The sequence below is a fragment of the Misgurnus anguillicaudatus genome, chromosome 20 (assembly GCF_027580225.2).
Source record: "Misgurnus anguillicaudatus chromosome 20, ASM2758022v2, whole genome shotgun sequence".
Taxonomy (NCBI): domain Eukaryota; kingdom Metazoa; phylum Chordata; class Actinopteri; order Cypriniformes; family Cobitidae; genus Misgurnus; species Misgurnus anguillicaudatus.
Genome location: NC_073356.2, coordinates 39,122,701 through 39,143,781, shown reverse-complemented (window position 1 = coordinate 39,143,781; position 21,081 = coordinate 39,122,701). Strand labels below are relative to the sequence as shown.

The 21,081-nt window shown below is 41.2% G+C and overlaps 1 protein-coding gene across 3 annotated transcripts; it reads left to right on the top strand.

Annotated features, from left to right (window-relative positions):
• The first annotated feature begins 38 nt into the window (after positions 1-38).
• On the top strand, positions 39-14,730 carry kdm1b (lysine demethylase 1B). 3 transcript variants are annotated; one of them, XM_073858700.1, is made up of 21 exons: positions 39-209; positions 965-1,059; positions 1,242-1,363; positions 2,310-2,399; positions 2,470-2,581; positions 3,110-3,223; positions 3,309-3,347; positions 3,873-4,038; positions 4,144-4,328; positions 4,810-4,980; positions 5,458-5,526; positions 5,839-5,973; positions 6,089-6,260; positions 7,096-7,223; positions 7,311-7,442; positions 7,524-7,598; positions 7,915-8,031; positions 8,108-8,233; positions 8,311-8,433; positions 12,589-12,741; positions 14,125-14,730. In XM_073858700.1, exons 1-21 carry the CDS (start codon positions 194-196, stop codon positions 14,206-14,208), a joined length of 2,424 nt encoding a protein of 807 aa, XP_073714801.1. In that variant the 5' UTR covers positions 39-193; the 3' UTR covers positions 14,209-14,730. The 3 variants fall into 3 exon arrangements, with proteins under 3 accessions (XP_073714801.1, XP_055076756.2, XP_055076755.2); XM_055220781.2 differs by having other exon boundaries at positions 5,455-5,526; positions 12,589-12,736; XM_055220780.2 differs by having other exon boundaries at positions 5,455-5,526.
• Positions 14,731-21,081: the final 6,351 nt, after the last annotated feature.

Here is a 21,081-nt window from a genome sequence, read left to right as displayed (position 1 = left end):
TAACGCGTTTTCTAGAGTCTGCCCAGGGACTTTTATTTTGACGTATGTTCTGCAGCGGAAGTGTGGTCAAACATTGAGTTTCCTGTGAATGGGATATAATAAAACAGACGTCGATGAATTAAATGTGTTTTATTAACGATTCAACAGTCAATAAATATTATTTCATTTATCATCGATAGATTGCAGATCATCAATGCTGGCGGACTCAGGTGAGGGTCTTTATAAACTCGTGACAGGTGCGAATGAGAGTGTGTTTATGTAGCTGTGTGTTGTGTTCGAGGTACCGCTATGTACAGATATTGTTACACAACCTTTAGTGTTTAACAGACAATAATAAGCAGATAGAGAATAACAGATAACATTACACACAGTTGTTGACGGGTGACGTACAATACATAAAATACATAAATTTATTGTCATAAATTTATATGTCATAAAACGAATCTGCTTGTATTAGATCATTGAGTGTCTGTGGTAGAGGATTGCCCTAGCAGCCCAAATGTCATAAGTTTGAGCCCAGGAACACACACTGATAAAAAATGTATACCATGTCATTTACTAAGTCGCTTTGGATAAAAGCGTCTGCCAAATGCATAAATGTAAATGTCTGACCAGCAGCTCTTCACATAAACCAGAAGAGATCATCTCAGATCTTACAGACTTTACTAAGACACACAGTTGTCACAGTTTTTGCCTGGTTCATTTGATGTAATACCATTACACCATTAACTAGTTGTTCATCAGATGCCTCACTGCATCACTGTGATAGTCATCTGCTTAACCTGTACACACTGACTGCTGAAAATCAAGAGGCAGCCAATCAGACTGAAGTTTTTCTAGTATTTTTAAACTCTTGCCATAGCTCCATATACACAAACAAATAATGTTCTAGAATCTGTATTATTCTCTAAAATCTGTTTCCCACATACAGATTTATATATATATTCTTTCTCTCTGATGTCAGTGGGCAGTGGTCGGTGTCGGGGGAGGAAACGGTCAGCAGCAGTGGGCGGGCTGGAATCCAGTGGGCGTGGCCGCAGCAGCACACCTGCAGCACAGGTAAGGAGAGAAGTAGAGAACCGCAGCGCTGCTAAAGGCCCGGGTATACTTTTTTTCCGCGTCCGCGTCCGGCTCAGTGTGTGTGTGTGTGTGCGTGCGTGTGTGCGTGCGTGCGTGCGTGCGTGCGTGCGTGCGTGCGTGCGTGTGCGCGAGCGTTTAATGTTTATGTGTTCATGTTGCAGATCAGAAGAAAAGCTGCTGAGGCTGAGGAAGAGGAAGATCAGTCTGAGAAAAAGTTCAGGAAGTGTGAGAAATCAGGATGTACAGCCACGTATCCTGTGTGTTTCGCAAGTGCATCTGAGAGGTGTGTGTGTGTGTGTGTGTCTCAGAGATGTATTACTGAAAAGATGCATTAAATGGTTTAAGAAATTAGGTAATTCTTATCAATTAAATGCACAATATGAAAGTTTCGCCACTAGATGTAATAATTTTATAACTGTGGCTTGATACAAACAACAGAAGATTGTTGTGCTAGACAGTACTAATACTACTACCGCATTGATTAAAAAGTTAGGGTTAGGGTTCGATTGCATGTGATTGTTTGATCAGCATGTGAAATCAAGTATCGCGAGGGCAACAGTGCTGCTTTCAAAAGGCTCTCGTGATACTTTGATATAATATTTTAGATGCCTTTGTCAGACACTTTTATCCTAAGCATTTTAGTATGTGTGTTCTCTGGGATTAAACCCACAACTTTTCACGCTGCTAATGCAGTGCTGTACTAGCTGAGCTTCAGGAACAATTGGTAGATATGATTTCCAAAGCAGTGTAAATAGAAATTGAAAATAATGCAGACCGTTGACAGGCAACACAATGAGGAGGGAGGGATGTCATGTTACTACTCTGGTAGTCTTAGACTTCACATCCACTGACCGTTGGCTTAACGTCTGATGCATATGGGACACTCTCCTAGGAACACTTTAGCAGAATTCAAAGTCATCCTCTGATTCTCCAATCTCCAAGCCCCTAAACATGATGTGGCACAAAACGAAGCGTGATTGGTTGCTTTACATGTCAGTCATATGGCCTCTTGGGTGGTTCTTGGCAATTCAAAGCGGTCATGGTTCCCAGACCTTCTGTAGGAATTTGATCCGAATATCTTAGCTGTTGTGCATTTAATTTCACAATTCACTAAATCTTAATGGTGCTTAAAATAAGATGCTTTTTATTTGAAGTCATCTCTGTGTTTTTGTAGTTGTTGAATTGTAGAGATGTCTTCTATAAATGCTCTGCCCATCTCTTTTCATCAGATGCGCTAAAAACAGCTACACATCCCGCTGGTATCATCTGTCGTGCGGTGAGCACTTCTGTAATGAATGTTTTGACCACTACTACAGAAGGTGAGTGTTTATGGGTAATTCTCCAGCGCTTCTCAGCTGAAACTCTAATGACGCTCATGTGCTTTATCAGTCATAAAGACGGATACGAGACATTCTCCTCGTGGAAGAGGGTTTGGACCAGTAATGGAAAAAGTGAACCCAGTCTCAAAGCCTTCATGGCCGACCAGGAGCTGCCCTACTGGGTAAGACCCTTTCGGTCTGAAATCAAACTTTATATATTGATGTATGACAGACAGTGGTGTTTGACTTTTCTTCTACTCGTCAGTGCTGTTTATAAATGTTTGATTTCATGCACGCCATCATTCTGTGTAGAATCTAAACGGGTCAGATACATCTTCTTTTGGGCCGACATGTGTTATCATTTATCTGGACCAGGTGTGGAGCACTGTGTGTGCTTGTCTGAATCAATCCCTGTCCCCTATGTAGTGCACTATGTGCCTCTCACCATATAGGAGCTACTATACAGGAATTCTGGAGAGCATTTGATAGGATGAGTCATTTGATGAGAGAATGATGTTATTGTTTTTTTTTTTGTGCGTGTTATAAACTGTAAACGTTTTGATAGCTTATTTCTTCTGAATTCAGCCAATTTTGTCATTGTTTTAATTAAGTTCCCTAGCTTATCGATAACCTTAAAGCTAACATACTCGTGCTAAAATGTGGACTCACATGTGGGTTTCATGTACGTGCGTGCGTGTGTGTTTCCTCAGGTTCAGTGCACTAAAGCAGACTGTGGAAAATGGCGTCAGTTGAGTAAAGAGACACAGCTGACGGCGGCGCTGGCATCATCGTATCGTTGCGGCATGAAGCTTAACAGTGTTAAAGTAAACCATGTCATTTATTTTCTTATCATACTGAGAAATTGCAGATCTTTCTAATGTTTTACATGTTGATGGTTTTATTTTACAGACTGAAGGATGTGACTTGTGCTCTCAGCCAGAAGATGGGGTAAAGCATCAACACTTATCTGTCATACCCTGATGTTCTTCATCAGTTCTTCTTAAGTGATATTGAGAGTAATGGGAGTTTAATCTGTGATGTTTCCGCTCACTATGGTTAATATTCATAAGTATAGAAAGGCGCTTGACTCTGGTTATTTGTTCACATTTGTATTGAAGTCGCCCCAGCAAGCTCGATTCATAACTGTTAGTAAATACGGCTGTCAGCCCTAAATAAACTAGTTGACATTTGAACTGGATCAAAACCTTTTATAAAAGTTGCCTTCAAATTTTTAACAATACCCGTCATCATCAAAAATTCATCTGCTCCTTAACAGGTCTTAAAATGAGATGAATAAAACCTCAAATAATAAAACACAGTGTTAATTTAATAATAAAAGGGCCAAATTGGAGAAGCAATGTGTGAAAACTGAAGTCCACTCCATGATTCAATCTAGTGTCAGAAGAGATGCTGTTGTGTTGTGCACTGCTGCTGTTCCTGTCATTGATTGTTATGTGTGATGTGTGTTACAAGCGAGTGGCGGGCGTGACGGACAGCTGGTGGCACTCGATGTTGATTCTACCGCCGCTGTTTAAGGACAGTTTGGCCAGTCCATTTCTTTCAGCATATTACCCCGACTGCGTGGGCATGAGTCCGTCTGGCTCCTCCTGCAGACAGCGGCACGCCTCCCAACCTCACGGTGACTACAGCAGCTGTGCTCTGTTTTTACTAGATGAAATCTCTTTACATGTGACAATGACTACACTGACGATTTGTTCCTCTCTGTGTGTGTGTGTCTGTGCAGTGCCTGGACTCTCTCCATATTTCCAGCCGTTCTACCAGCCGAACGAATGTGGAAAAGCACTGTGCGTGAGACCCGACATGATGGAGCTGGATGAGCTGTACGAGTTCCCAGAATTCTCCAGAGATCCCACCATGTATCTGGCATTGAGGAACCTGGTGCTGGCAGCCTGGCACAGAGATTGCAAGGTCATTACTCCTCTACAGCTCTACCTGAAGACCACCGATTTGGTTTCAGTGACGTGACACACAGCAGCTATCAGGCTTTTCTGTCTTTGTGTAAAATGTTCTCTTTAGTTTCAGCTGTTTGTTTGGCTCTCATTTCCCATAGTGCACTGGGGTTTGTGCTTTAAAAAAGGAGAAGTTGTTTAAGCAGTTTGATTTCCCCCATGAGCAGCAGTTTTCAGGTCAGAGCGGGTTTAGGAGTGTTCAGGTCTTTTAGTGCAGGTGAAGGTAAACCCCAGAGAAATGATCGCTAACTAGCTGTATGGACCTGATCCTTGCTGTGACCATAGCAACCTTGTGCCTGTACACCACATAATGATGGGTTATTAATCTTTTGTGTATGAAATTCAGAATCTCAGTGTGTTAGGACATAATAATACTAATGGTGATTATAATGTAATCTTTTTGTTGATCAGCAAGTGTTTGTTAAAATTCCTTTGTCCAGGAGGTTCTGACGGCACAGAAATGTGCTCCTCACGTGATTGTTCGTGGACTGGTGCGAATCCGCTGCGTGCAGGAGCTGGACAGGATTCTGTGTTTTATGACCCGGAAAGGTTTGATCAACACCGGAGCTCTCCCGGTCTCACGTCCTCTTCTGCCCCACTCTCGGCACAGCGTGAGTCACTGATCATCCATCAATCACCCTGTTACAGGATTATAATAGTTAATGTTAGTGAGCACTGCTGTGTGTGAGTGATGTGAGCGCGTCAGAGAAGTGTAATAAGAGAAGTGTACTGTACATCAGTGGTTCTCAAACTGGGGTCCGGGGGCCGCGAGATGGTGCCAGGGGGGCCCCAGTTTTATGACATTTTTATAAAATATATTAATTTATCATGAATTATGTGAAATAAAACCTAAAACAAATAAGGCAGCAGTACTTTGTATAATTTAATGTTTTGTTTAATTCAAATGTGAAGTTTTAGAACTGTTTTTTGTCATACATTTTCTTTGGGGGGGCCGCAAAAGAATGCACCGTACATAAAAGGGGCCGCACGCTGAAAAAGTTTGAGAACCACTGCTGTACATCACTTAGGTATTGAGCATTTATTAAATAAATGCTTCAATAAGAAAGTTTATCTGTCTGCGCAGCAAGGTGTTGGTCATCGGTGCAGGTGCCGCAGGTCTTGCTGCAGCTCGGCAGCTTCAGAACTTTGGGATGCAGGTACTACACATATTTAATATGGCCAATCATATTTTATATCCCATTATCTTCATAGTAAGATGTGCATGGCATTAGGTTTAAAGACAAAGATGTTTGGTGACTTTTTATTTGGTGAGGAGCAGTAAATTGTCCTCAAACGTTGTCACGATATATCACTGTGTTAGAGAAATGTATTTGTTGTGTTCCTTGATCAATTCCCCTGAATAAAAATCTTATAGCTTCACTTGATGTGTGTTTGTGTGTGCTTTTCATGAGCTTATTTCAGTCTTATGTCCTGAGCAGCTGTTTTCTGATTGATTGATTGATTGACAGGTGGTGGTTTTAGAGGCCAGGGAAAGAATTGGTGGGAGAGTTTGGGATGACGTGTCACTGGGCGTACCTGTCGGACGTGGCGCTCAGATCGTAAACGGCTGTGTGAATAACCCCATTGCTCTGATGTGCGAACAGGTGACGACATCCGGTTGTATTTTTGAGTGTTATCGATGTACAATCAGTTGTTGTTCTGTGTGTTTTTGTGTTTAGTCGGGCGTGAAGATGTTTACTGTGGGTTTGCTGTGTGCAGTTGGGCATGAGGATGCACAAGTTGGGCATGCGCTGTGAGCTGATTCAAGAGGGCGGTCACATCACAGATCCAGCTGTAGACAAGCGCATGGACTTTCATTTTAACGCTGTACTGGACGCCGTGTCTGAATGGAGGAAAGATAAGTCACAGAGCCACGATGCACCGCTTGGGGGTGAGACGGTCAGCTCTTCATGATCTCATGTCTCTCTTTACTGGGTCAGGATAAGGCAGGGATGAGCTAAGGTTTTGGCTCAAGGACCACATTTGGCTTTAAATATTAAATCAGCGTTCAGATATTATCATTTAATCTTAGATGTGGCAAGTCTACTGTGATTGGTTCTTGTATTACTGTACATTTGTTTTTTCCAATGCTAATATACGATACAAACCATTCCAGAGTATTTGACTGATGTTTACATATTTTACATCAGACAAATCAAACCAAATATTGACATTTTTACAAGCAATGATAAAGTAGTCAGACTAAAACAGAGTAAGTATGTAGTTAAATAACTTTGCCCTGCAATCCACATTAATAATCTGTGCTGTACCTAAAATTCTTTGATGTTTTTCACAAATGTAACTTTGTGGGTTACTGTTGTGCGTCAAGTTTGACATTTTATATTTGGAGCCTACATCTTTAAAAGTTCCTCTTCTGATTTATTATATTTGGCATTAGTGGAGTTTTTCCATTATATCTAACATTCATACCGGAGACTCGTGTGACTTCTGTTGTTACACATTTTCAGTGCAGTGGGAATGAAACGGCACATGCTCATCGTTGCCAGATTGCACAAATGAACCCTAATGTGGGTATAGGAAGCTTCAGTAAGATAAAGCTTAAAGCAATCTGGCAACCGTGTGCACGCTGGAAAATCAACAACATTTTAATGAGGCTGAATAAAATAATGTAGCGTAGGGGTAAGATGGGTAAGAAACACACTGCAGTATAAAGTAAAGAGTGATTGTGTAAAACTTTCTCTGTTTTCATTTTGGTGAATATTCAGAGAAGATCCAGGAAGTTTATAAGGCATTCCTGAAGGAGTCTGGGCTTAACTTTACTGACCTGGAGGAAAAAGTTTTCCATTTTCATCTGAGCAATCTGGAATATGCCTGTGGGAGTACATTGGACCAGGTATGTGTCTCTGTGTCTGTGCGTGTGTGTGTGTGTGTCTTTATGTGTTAAGCTGAAAGTTCATATGAAGTAATTTGTGTGTGTCAGGTGTCAGCTCGCTCGTGGGATCACAATGAATGTTTCGCTCAGTTTTCGGGGGATCACACACTTCTCCCTGGTGGATACGAGTCTGTACTGCGCAAACTTGCACAGGGCCTTGACATCCGACTCAATACTGCGGTAAATGATCTCACACACACTGCTTCTTTTATTCATGGTGTTAAGTTTGTCTCTTATAGTAAGTGTTGTGTTTGTCTTTAGGTTCAGTGTGTGGAGTATTCTGGAGAGGACGTAAAGGTGACGTGTACGAGTGGCCGTCAATGGAGCGCACAAAAGGTAAAAATACAAGTTTGACATATATAATGAATGAATGAAGTGATCAGGGATGATTATTGAACCAGCACTGTTCATGTGTTCAGGTGCGTTCTTGACCCGAGTTGATTGTATGTTTGTTCATATAGAGCAATACTCTTCAATGCTTCTCCTGGTGAGTTACCGTCCTGCAGATTTTAGCAGCTGATCAAGGTGTTCACAGTTGCTTGATAATAACAGACTGGAACTGAAGTCTGTAGGACGGTTAGCTCACCAGGAGCAGGGTTAGAGATGCTTGCTATAGATTAAGTGTCTGACTGATCTGGGATCTGTGTGATAGGTTCTGGTGACGGTTCCACTGGCTCTGCTACAGAAGAATATCATTCAGTTCAATCCTTCACTGCCTGACAGGAAACTCAAAGCCATTCACAGTCTGGGCGCTGGAGTTATAGAGAAAGTGAGTGCTGACTGATCATGTGTATGTTAGAGAGTATTTGATTCAGTGCCGCTCTTACACATCAACACTGTGTCAGATTGCCCTACAGTTTCCTCACCGCTTCTGGGACAGTAAGATCCAGGGAGCTGATTATTTCGGGCACGTACCACCTTGTCCAGAGAAGAGAGGACTGTTCAGTGTCTTCTATGATTTGTGTCCTAAAGTAAGTTTTTATTTCTACACATTTCACCTTTAGTGGCACTGTGCAGTTATTTTTGGTAATTTGTGTGTGTTGTGTAGGGTAAAGAGTGTGTGCTGATGTCAGTGATCACAGGAGAAGCTCTGGCGCTGGTGCGAGATCTTCAGGATTGTCAGGTGGTAGATCTGTGTGTAGATGTCCTCAGGAAGATCTTTCAAGAGCAGGTGAATGATGTTTTAATGATTCATCTTCATACTAAGATTGATTTCTCTCACATTAACTCATGATGTGAACAAATGTCTGCCCCCACACTGTGTTTGTGCTACAGATGATTTTCGCCTGCCATTTTTGAAGTTGTGGTTTCTGCCACTGTTGTCATGTTGGCTTGCTTACTAGGAAGCTGCTGACATTAACTTAGCGTTTTGTAGGGGTGTGCATTGGCACTGCCCTCACAATTAAATTCAATTACGATTCACCAGGTAACGATTCAATTCCATTTGATTCTGCGATGCATGAGAATTCTACTGTACACAACAAGGCAAATTTTTAATCAGTCAAGTAGTAAAGTCAAGTGCAACTATTCTCAACAAAAACGGAAGCTTAGCATCTTTAAGACAATGACAATTATATACCTGAGATAAGAATTTTACACACAGCGTAAAGGGGATCGCACACCGGCCGCGCCGCTCGGCGCCGCACAGCGCCGCGCCGTTCTAAAAAAATGTAACACATTGTTTTCTATGAGTGTACGCACACCGGCGCCGCCAGGTGGCGCCTGTCCGCGCCGCCCAGCTGTGACTCAGGAAGTTGTTCAAATCCCTGTCGCGCCACTTACATAACATCATATGTGTCCCAAATCATTAACAAGTAACATTGGCTGCTAACGTATATTTTACATTTTGAAATAGACGTTATCTGACGAAGCTCGCGCTATTTAATGTGCACTTCCGGTTTACAATACCTCCGAGTTCTCCTAGGCGCGACGCGACGCGGCGCTGCGCGGCGCCGAGCTGCGCGGCCGGTGTGCGATCCCCTTAAGTCTTGTCTAGTTTCCCATTAACTTCATAGAATCCGAAATCTGCCATATGTCCACTTTCCATGGAAAAGGGTGGGTTTTTATTTACCCGTCTTTCACTCTCATCTCTCTCAGCCATCTTGATTGTTGTTGTTATGCGCCCGGAAGTAATTGAAACTTCACAACTTTATTGTCCACTCGAGGCCAGAAAATAAACAGTGACATAATGGATTATGGCACTTTGCTGCATCAATGCTGAATCGTGCATGCGCGCATTGCGATGCATTGCCGAATCGATTATTGTTGACACTCCTAGCGTTTTGTAAATGATGACATGGCTTTTATTGTACCGGTCCGGCTACAGTCCTAAAGACGTCACTATTTCAATTTTGTAGGTGTGTGGTGCACTTAATGATGTGTTCATGGTATATCCCATTCTGCATGTAATGTCAAACTTCTGCCACGTCTATTAAATGTCTGAAAGTCAACAAAGTATATACCGTTTAATTAGATTACAGTGGGGCAAAAAAGTATTTAGTCAGCTATAGGGATGCAACGATTATAGATTTTGATGGTACGGTTATAGTCTGATAAATAATCACGGTTGTACGGTTATTATGGACTCATTTATTTTACAACATTAATGTAAAAAATCACATGAATAAATTTTTTAACAATTGCTAAATTCTTTTGTATTTTCAGTTTGTGTATTTTTTCTGTAATTCTTGGACAAATGATAATAATAATAACCTAGCAGGCTTTGACTTAAACAGTAGCCTATAGGTGCCTTTTGAAACCTGTAGGCTATTCATTTTAATGATCTTTTGAATAAATGTAATTTTATATTTGGACTGAATATATATTATAATATTATAATATATTATAAATATATTATAAAACTAAATGTATATTGTTTTGATTTGTTTGAAGTATTAGTAAAAATGATAAGAGCCTCTCAAAACGAATAATAACACAGGGTCATCCTGGACTGGGTTCTGTGAGTCATTTTGGACTGGCAGCATTAACGTGTTAACTCATGCTATTAATTCATAAATCATTAACGCGTTAAAATAATTAAACGTTATTAAATGCAGTCAGACCACCAGGAGCCCCGCCCGGATTTGATCCGCGAGGAGGAGGTTTTTAATGCTGCACAGACCGATTGGAGTGTGGCTCTTTCACGCACCCGTGCAGGCACGCACACACACAAACACACACACACACACACACACACACACACACACCAGATGCACGAACAACCAAGAGACGTGTCACGCGCACATATTCTTTTGAACGCTGAGCTTTGTCATGCAGTGCGCTAACGAGCATGTCGCATGCCGCACGCGCCTCTTGGTGGTTCGTGGATCTGGTTTGTGTGTGCGTGCGTGAAACAAAAACACGCGGTGTAGGGGAGGCTTTACGGTTATTTAACCGTGACATTTTAAAGCGCGGTTAATAGTGAAACCGGTTAATCGCTGCATCCCTAGTCAGCTACCAATTGTTCAAGTTCTCACACTTAAAAAGATGAGAGAGGCCTGTAATTTTTGTCAAAGGCACACGTCAACCACGAGAGACAAAATGAGAAAAAAAAATCCAGAAAATCACATTGTCCGATCCTCCAAGAATCCACTTGCAAATTATGGTGAAAAATAAGTATTTGGTCAATAACAAAAGTTTATGTCAATACTTTGTTATATACCCTTCGTTGGCAATGACAGAGATCAAACGTTTTCTGTAAGTCTCCACAAGGTTTTTACATATTGTTGCTGGTAGTTTGGCCCATTCCTCCATGCAGATCTCCTCTAGAGCAGTGATGTTTTAGGGCTGTCGCTGGGCAACTCAGATTTTCAACTCCCTCCAAAGATTTTCTATGGGGTTGAGATCTGGAGACTGGCTAGGCCACTCCAGGACCTTGAAATTATTTTTACGAAACCACTCCTTCTTTGCCCGGGCGGTATGTTTGGGATCACTGCCATACTGAAAGATCCAGCCACGTTTCATCTTCAATGCCCTTGCTGACGAAAGGAGGTTTTGAGTCAAAATCTCACGATACATGGCCCCATTCATTCTTTCCTTAACTCGGATCAGTCGTCCTGGTCCCTTTGCAGAAAAACAGCCCCAAAGCATGATGTTTCCATCCCCATGCTTCACAGTAGGTATGGAGTTCTTTGGATGCAACTCAGCATCTTTCTCCTCCAAACACAAGAAGTTGAGTTTCTACCTAAAAGTTATGTTTTGGTTTCATCTGACCATATGACATTCTCCCACTCTTCTTCTGGATCATCCAAATGCTCTCTAGCAAACTTCAGACGGGTCCGAACATGTACTGGCTTAAGCAGGTGGACACATCTGGCACTGCAGGAATTGAGTCCCTGGCTGCATAGTGTGTTACTGATGGTAGCCTTTGTTACTTTGGTCCCAGCTCTCTGCAGGTCATTCACTAGGTTCCCCCATGTGGTTCTGGGATTTTTGCTCACCATTCTGGTGATAATTTTTACCCTACGGGATGAGATCTTGCGTGGAGCCCCAGATCGAGGGAGATTATCAGTGTTCTTGTATGTCTTACATTTTCTAATAATTGCTCTCACAATTGATTTCTTCACACCAAGCTGCTTACCTATTGCAGATTCAGTCTTCCCAGCCTGGTGCAGGTCTACAATTTTGTTTCTGGTGTCCTTTGACAGCTCTTTGGTCTTGGCCATAGTTGAGTTTGCATTCTGACTGTTTTAGGTTGTGGACAGGTGTCTTTTATACTGCTAACAAGTTCAAACAGGTGCCATTAATACAGGTAACAAGTGGAGGACAGAGGATCCTCTTAAAGAAGAAGTTACAGGTCTGTGAGAGAAAGAAATCTTGCTTTTTTGTTATTGACCAAATACTTATTTTCCACTATAAATTGCAAATAAATTCTTAAAAAATCAGACAATGTGATTTTCTGGATTTTTTTCCTCATTTTGTCTCTCGTGGTTGAAGTGTGCCTATGATGAAGGTTGCAGGCCTCTCTCGTCTTTTTGGGTGGGAGAACTTGCACAATTGGTGGTTGACTAGATACTTTTTTGCCCCACTGTATAATTTATTTATGTGAACTAATAAAATGTGCCATAATTCAATTTATTTTATTTTATAATGCGATGTATAATAATTTTCCCATTTTTTTTATTTTTATTTTTGTGGTTTCTTACGTTTACATTTAGTCATTTAGCAGACGCTTTTGTCCAAAGTGACTTACAAATGAGTTAAACATCTAGAAGCTTGAATCGTTTAAATCATAGATAAACATTATTACAGAAATGACATTTAGCATCTTCAGTACATAAGATTTACATTACATACCGTCTCTGAATGAATAATTATAATATTGTAGGAAGTTCCAGATCCAGTCAAATACTTTGTGACTCACTGGAGCAGAGACTCGTGGTCTCAGATGTCTTACAGCTACGTGAAGACAGGGGGCAGCGGTGAGGCCTATGACATCATTGCAGAGGACGTTCAAGGAAAGCTCTTCTTCGCTGGTGAGGTGAGAGTCTTGCCGACGTGACACTAAAGACACACTTCTTCTGAGCCGTGACCTAGCATTTACAGCTTCAACACATTAAAAGCATTTTGCAAAAGAAAGTCGGGGCGAATACCAAAACGCACTTGTAGCCAATCAGCTGTAAGGGGCGTGTCTACTAACCGCCTGGGTTGCGTATGTGTGGGCCGGGACTATCAACAGAAGGTCCAGACTCTATTGGAGTAGGGGTGTTTGTTTAGGTGATTTTTAAATGTCGACATTGGCTTTCAGAGATCATGCACCCCGCCTTTAAGTTGTGATTGTGCTTATGTTTTAATCTCATGTTTTGTACCACAATCCCTCGTTTATTTTGCTTATTTCTTGTTATCCCAGAGTGCAAGTACGTAATAAGACAGTATTGGGTATGACAAACATCATCAATTATGCCGTACTGCTGCTACTAAAACTACTGTTTGTGTTTGCATGCAAATTAATGTCCTTTAATGTCAATATAAATTTGCATAGTAATAAATGACATCATATGATTTGGGAGTTGGGACACATTCTAATCCAGTGTTTTCCGTTAACATCTGGCTCGCCACCATTTCATAATGAACCAAAAGCATTTTTACACTTCTCATAATAATAATAATATTAAAGATCTCTGTTATTGTGTTTTGGGCCATTGCCTAAAAGCGGAGTCCACGATGTTTGAAAAACGCGTTGGAAAAGGAGACGGGCCGACTACCAAAACACACTTATAGCCAATCAAATCAAATCAAATGCCGGTTTGCGTATGTGTGGGGCGGGTCTATCAACAGAAGGTCCAGATTCTATTGGGGTAGGGGCGTGTTTGTTAGGTGATTTCAAATATCAACATTGGCTTTCAAACATCATGGACTCCGCCTTTAAGGTAAGCATCTGTCACTCAGTCAGTTAGCCCCGCCCCCTCCTTCTCTTTCACCGCCCTCTGCATCACACACACAGAACTGTGAACTGTCTTGCCAATGTTGTGACTTTTTCTAAACCTTAAGCATCTTTCTGTTGACAAATCTAGTGACCTGTAATCTAGTGAATCAGTAGAGTGTCACTAGTACTGACCCACCAGTTTGGTTGCCTTAAACCGTGCTCGAGCGCAATTGTCCCCCCTCCCCACCTCACCATAGGTCTGCACACTAAACATTATGATCTGGACTGAGTACAGAGCGATCACACGAGTCAAACAAATCAGACTGTGGAGGTCAAATGTGCTCGTGGTTTGGATCAAATAGTGTTAGTAAGTCTTAAGAGGCTTAGTATGTGAGTTTCATGTCTCATTACTGTGAAACTATTTGTTGTACTTGCTGGTTTGCTAGATGATTATCAGCATTATCATGGCTTAATTTCTCTACGTTTGATTCTCTGCAGGCCACAAACAGACACTTTCCTCAGACTGTGACAGGAGCGTATCTCAGTGGTGTCCGTGAGGCCAGCAAGATCACAGCGCTGTAGAACTGTCATGCCAATGCTGCAGCGCCGAACTGTCATGCCAACGCTGCAGCGCAGAAGAACTGTCATGCCAACGCTGCAGCGCAGAAGAACTGTCATGCCAACGCTGCAGCGCAGAAGAACTGTCATGCCAACGCTGCAGCGCAGAAGAACTGTCACGCCAATGCTGTAGTGCAGAACTGTCACGCCAAACTGTTATGCCAACGCTGCAGTGCAGAAGAACTGTAACGCCAACGCTGCAGCGTCGAATTGTCATACCAACAGCGCCGAACTGTTGCGCCAACACTGCAGCCACCACTGCTGCACTTAAGGATGTCCTAAAACTCTTTTACTTGCTAAATTATTGTACTTCTATTTCACAGTTTTGTTAACTTGTACAGCTCATCACCATCATGTTATAGCCTGAGTCATAATAACATTAATCATGTGTTGATGCAATTTTCTAGTGAATGTTAAATTATGAATTCATACAGGTGAAAAGTAAATGAAATAAAGGTTTATTGTCTAGGAAATCAGACACCACTACTTCGCTGTTACGCGTCATCGTTAGCTCATATGTCAAAGAAAAACTTCCAAGATGTCGTCAGTTCATCTAGTGATCTCCGTTCTGTGAGCTACAGCAAATTATTATTATTATTATTTTTTTACATTTGCTCGTTTTCAGCACGAAAATGTATTAGCCTTTAAGCTTTCATAGGCGTGTTCTCAATAATGTTGCAATAAACACGCTTAAAGCACTGTTAATTTACATCATGTTCATGTGTTCATGGACATAACGACTACAAAACAATAAGTTATCAAATGTGCAGTAAAAGATAAGCAAATTCCCCGCCACTGCACTTGTGTGTATGCTGTTAAGTCACCAGGTATCAATAAAATATGACGTGGGTGATATGAATAATGTGTGATATGAGCCTCTCAGCTCGCGTTGGCAGCCATGTTGCCGCTGTAGATGGTAAATTTTCACACAACCCTTTGTTTGAAGTCCTGAATAATCTGGCACTTTCTCCTACCCCTCCACCTAAAAGAGAATTGGGACACCCCTGCCCTACCCCTAAACCCTAATACGCGCAAAACGAAGGGGAAGGATAAAGTGAAGGGGTGGAATTGGGCCTTAATAGAACCAAAGGGAATCAGCACCATCACAAGACATGGCTGACTTTATCAGGTGGAAAAGTATAATTAGTCATCAGGGGCCAGTTGTTCAAAAATAATCCATTTGGATTTCGGCTATCGGATTAGATCAGGGTTGTTCAAAAAAAAAAAAAATGGATTCTGAATTTGTATTGGATCACAAAATCCAATCTAGGTTTTGATCTGGATCCTTTTAGTAAGATTGGGATTTGTTAGATCCCAAAAGTAGGATTACTTTGATCCAATCAGAAAGGTGGATTTCAAATCAATTCAACCAATTGCTTCGAAAATTTATTCCGTTTTTTTATTCACACACGCTGGCGACACCTACTGGTCAAAATAGTGTTAAACCAACAAGATCTATACAAACATTTTACACTTCTTTTTTTACAAAATAATAGCAAGATCTTATTAAAATATGTTAATAAAAATTATTTAACTTAAGACATAAAAGACATTAAAGTGTATTATGTGTTTTTAGTTTTATTTAGGACAAACAAATCATTTAAACCAACTCCCCTTTTCATTATGCACATTTTTGTCTTAAAATCTGTCTAAAAACAAAAAGTAGACAAAATGGTAGTGTTATTAGTCAGAAGGATGCATGTTTTATGAACTTGCATAAACTGACCCGAGTTCACCTGACACTGACTGGTATTTTGTGATCAACTCTCCCTAGTGGTGAATCGTCAGATTTTCAAAACAGTTATGACGTAATGAAGCCTAGTTTGCAAAAATCACGCGACTTGGCCAGTTTGAAACAATTGATTCGAAACAAAAGATTCTTTAAAGTTTGGAAGCCTCAAGAAGCGAACATCACTTGAGGCAACAACATCAACATAATGGCGATGAAGTGTGTAAATAGATGCTTGCTGCACGTTAGTCTGCATTTCTCTACATACTCGTACTACTGAATGATTAACAATTCGCCTTCAAACTATTAAACATTTATTTCACACTCATAAACATCAACACATAGATGTAAGTATATTAAACAACATGTAAACATGACAAACCTTGTCATAATAACCTTAAGATGACATGATGATAACTGGAAAATAGGAGGTTAAAAATAGGAGGTCCTTTGTTTTGTCTCAAAATGCACACAAGTAATGTTTTTAGTAAGACGTTTGTTCAAACTAGTTGTATTTTCTAATTAAACTAAGGCCTAGTCCTGGCTTAAACTAATCCCTGTCCAGGAAACCACCTCATAATGTTTAAGGGTGTAGAAGTTAGGCAGTGCATCATATATAACATTTGTCCAGAAATGACGTTTGGCTTTTCTTTAAAGTGCCCCTCTTTCATTGCTAAAAACAGCATTATTTTGGTATAATTCAATGTGTTCGTGTGGTTTATGGTTTAAAAACACATTATTTTTCACATACTGTACACTTTTGTAGCTCCAGATTTCACTCTTCCTGAAACGCTCGGATTTGAAAAGCGCTGTGTCCCTGATTGGCCAGCTAATCGTATGTTGTGATTGGTCTGAATACCTCTGACGTCAGACGGAAATGTGACGCTCCTTACCATGTTTGAAAGATTTGGTTGCTAACAGGAGTTAACTTACAGGCTCTGACTGACCGGCGAGAGCATCAAGAAACGCTCCGATTGCCCAGCCAACGATGCTATGGCAAAGTTTAGTGGACTCTGACGCGCGCATGCATTCTCTGGACTTCTCTCAGGTGTAGGTGTCCGCCGTCTGATTGGTTGCCCCGAACGTTTCCGCCTTCCGATTGGTTGTCGCTGAAACGCATCATAGCTCATTACCATAATGTTGAGCTGATTTCAACTCTCTGCGATGCTCACACCGTCCTGACGCACCGTGCTGCTTTTTGCTGGAGCGCACTACTGGCTCTCATTGAAAATGAATGACTTCCGGTCACTTTGACGCTCTCGTCGGTGGCGGTGTGAACCCACAGTTAGTCTGAAGCGGGAGGAATTATGATAATGTCCGTCTTTACTACATTACCAATCCCACGTAATAAACTTTGACGTGAATCGGACAAAAGGGGCTCTTTAAAAACAAACAAACAGATAAATTGTCACAATCATGAATTGACTTTATTACTATCATCTATATCCTGAAGGGCACGTGTCCTACAGTGTTTCGTTCCCGTACACGTGCCTGTCATTGTCTAATCCTGTACCTTCTTTAAATGTGTTGGACCTAAACTCTTCAAGTCCTAAACTATATTGGCAAACTTAAGACGGGCCTGGACATGTGCTGGTTTAAGCAGGGGAACCTTCCGTGCCAAGCATGATTTCAAACCATGACGCCTTACCAACAGTATCCTTGGATACGGTGGTCCCAGCTCTTTTCTTATCATTGACCAGCTCCTTCTGTGTTGTTGTGGGCTGTTTTCTCACCTTTCTTAGGATAATTGAGACCCCACGAGGTGAGATCTTGCATGGAGCCCCAGTCCGAGGGAGAATGACAGTCATGTTTAGCTTCTTCCATTTTCTAATGATAGCTCCAACAGTTGACCTTTTTCACAAAGCTGCTTGACAATTTCCCCGTAGCCTTTCCAGCCTTGTGGAGGTGTACAATTTTGTCTCTAGTGTCTTTGGACAGCTCTTTGGTCTTGGCCATGTTAGTAGTTGGATTCTTACTGATTGTATGGGGTGGACAAGTGTCTTTATGCAGATAACAGTTGCATCTAATTTAGGATAAGAAATGGAGTGGAGGTGGACATTTTAAAGGCAGACTAACAGGTCTTTGAGGGTCAGAATTTTAGCTGATAGACAGGTGTTCAAATACTTATTTGCAGCTGTATCATACAAATAAATAGTTAAAAAATCATATATTGTGATTTCTGGATTTTTTTTAGATTATGTCTCTCACAGTGCACATGCACCCAAGATGACAATTTCAGACCCCTCCATGATTTCTAAGTGGGAGAACTTGCAAAATAGCAGGGTGTTCAAATACTTATTTTCCTCACTGTAGTTAGTAGCTATGGTTTAACTATAGTAACCATGTTTTGTTGATGTTTTTCACTGTAGTAAAACCATGATTCGTTTTGTCTAAGCCACATGTGCTGCTGAATACAGTTTGTAGTGAGAGTAATGTCAGTCAATACAATACAGTTGTGTTTAAATATTGCGAGTAAAGTTGTGAGAAAAATATTGAAAAACGTTTTCCTTTATTAATTTATTGCACTATTTGGACATTTGGTTTTTGAAATATTTATAGACATATTAACTTGTTGTCCTGTTTAAAATGTGCTATAAAGCAGATTTGTTGTCTCCATAAGAAAAGGTGACTTAATGTAATGTATTTATTTTACTCTAGAAGGGTTTAAGATATGAAGAATATAATGTGTGTGAGAGAGATTTGATGTAGTGTGTGCAGGTGTCACTGTCTTTATATGGTCAGTATTTCCGTTTGTTATTACAGCTTTAGGCCTCTAGGGGGCAGCACAGCACTGCAGTCTCACACCGGAAGTCATTTATTTTGCTGGCTGCTGAGTCATATGAGTGCAGCAAGTCTTTACATTTTAACTTAAAGTGTGTGTGTGTGTGTGTGTGTGTGTGTGCGTGTGCGTTTGCGTGATTTTCTGCAGGTGTGTGTGTTATTTTCTGCAGTTGTGTAAGTGTGTGTGTGTGTGTGTGTGTGTGTTTAATTTTATGCAGGTGTGTGTGCGTTGTTTTCTGCAGTTGTGTGTTTGTGTGTGTGTGTTTAATTTTCTGCAGGTCTGTAAGTGTGTGCGTTGTTTTCTGCAGTTGTGTGTGTGTGTTTAATTTTCTGCAGGTGTAAGTGTGTGTGTTTTTTCTGCAGGTCTTTGTGTGTGTAATTTTCTGCAGGTGTGTGTATATGTGTGTTTCTGTAAGTGTGTGTGTTATTGTGTGCAGGTGTGTGTGTGTATAATGTCATGCAGTAATGCAGCTCTTTTAGTTGATTTTTCCTGAGTGCAACATCAGCTGATAATGATCAGAAGTTTCTCTCTGCAGGCCACTGTGTGCGTCAGAGAAAAGGCAGCGCTGCATTAATGTAATAGAGTTCTGATACTCTACAGAACCTCAAAACAGCCAGACATCTGTCCCCATGGCAACAGAGACAATCTCCTATTATGGACTTCCTGTGAACGAGAGAGAGAGAGAGAGAGAGAGAGACTCTTGAGACACTGCTATATTTCTTTCTTTCTCTCTCTCTCTCTCTCTCTCTCTCTGGAAAATGTGTAAATATGAGACGAATGATATCAAGAGTGCTTAAGATAATGAAGGTTTGATTGAAAGTCTAAGTGAGCGATACAGAAAGTCACATAGTGAGGTTGTATGAAGTGATTGTTTTGAAAGCTGCTTTGCTACAATGCAAAATTGTGAGAAGCATAATAGAAATAAATGTAAATACATACATATACACAGCGGCGGCCGGTGACTTCTCTTCTGAGGGGTGCGAATTCAAAATACGTGTTTGGAGTGTCGTGTGTGTTGCTCGTCATGTTAAAATATGTGTTCGGTGCATCATGTGAACCATCGTGTGCATCATGCCTCATGTCAAAATAAGTGCCTGCTGCACAGTGCACACGCGTCGAAAGGATTTATGATTAAAGAGACGCTCACTTAAAGCAACACTAAAGAGGTTTTGCTCTTTGCTCCCCCTACAGGTTGTAAGCAGAATTGTCCATTACCACTGTCGTAAATAATTTAGCCTACTGCCGCAAAGCTGGCTCTGATTGGATTGTAGGTCTGCCTTAAAGCAAGTTTTTGTAGTTTTCCCTCAAACTACAGGACCGTGACCCAACGGTTGGAAACTTCTTCAGTGCGGTTTTGGCCGATAGAGGGCTGCAAAGCAAATGTGAAAGTGCCGTTCACCCTGTTTCGAGTGAATGAACGACTGAAACTTTTTTGGAAATGTTATTTTAAAGGTGCTGTGAGCGAATCTGCGAGATGTCAGTTTTTGATGTTTGAACTGTTTTCAAACAAACGGAGCATAGCTAACTCCTCCCCCTCCCTTCCGTGCTTTCATGAACGCGCCCCACCCTCAAATCCTTCTTGTTGTTTATTGGCTGGAACACTTTGTTTTGTTTCGTGGTTCTAGGTTTGGCCACTGTGTTTATATTGAAGTTTGTGGAGCCTGGGCTGTCTACAGAGATCACATTTTTACAGTTTGATTAGCGGAAAGGCAGCAAGCAGATAGTGAAGAGATGTTTGCTGTATGTAACAAAAAATGTTTTATGGTCTAAAATGCGTGAATTTGCTTAGAGCACCTTTAAGGTAAAAAACCACAAAAGATTAAGTGAGTATCTGGCAAACATGAGCGTCTCTTTAATCATAAACCCTTTAGATGCGTGTGCAGCAGGCACTTATTTTGACATGATACATGATGCACGGAACACATATTTTGACATGACGTGCCACACACATGGCATGTTAAATACATGTTGTGACGAGCTTCACATCGTGTGCCTTTGAAAAAGAAGTCACCGGCCGCCACTGCACATACATGATGAAATGCAAAAATCAAGACCCACTGCACACAGATGGATCCGGATGTCTCCGTGTCACTGGTGCTATATTTATCAGATGTGTGGGGTTTGTGTCAGGTCAATGTCATATAAAAGGGCAAGAAGCTTTGTTCTCATGTCAAAGATACTTTCAATGCCATCTGTACCCCTACAGCAGCTTTCTCTGGCACTGTCTGTTGTATTGCACATCCCAAGTGCCATGAATAGAGTTAGCCTGGCACCCAGCGGGCGGACACCCTGTGCGCATCACGCCGAAGGAAGAACCCCGTAGCTA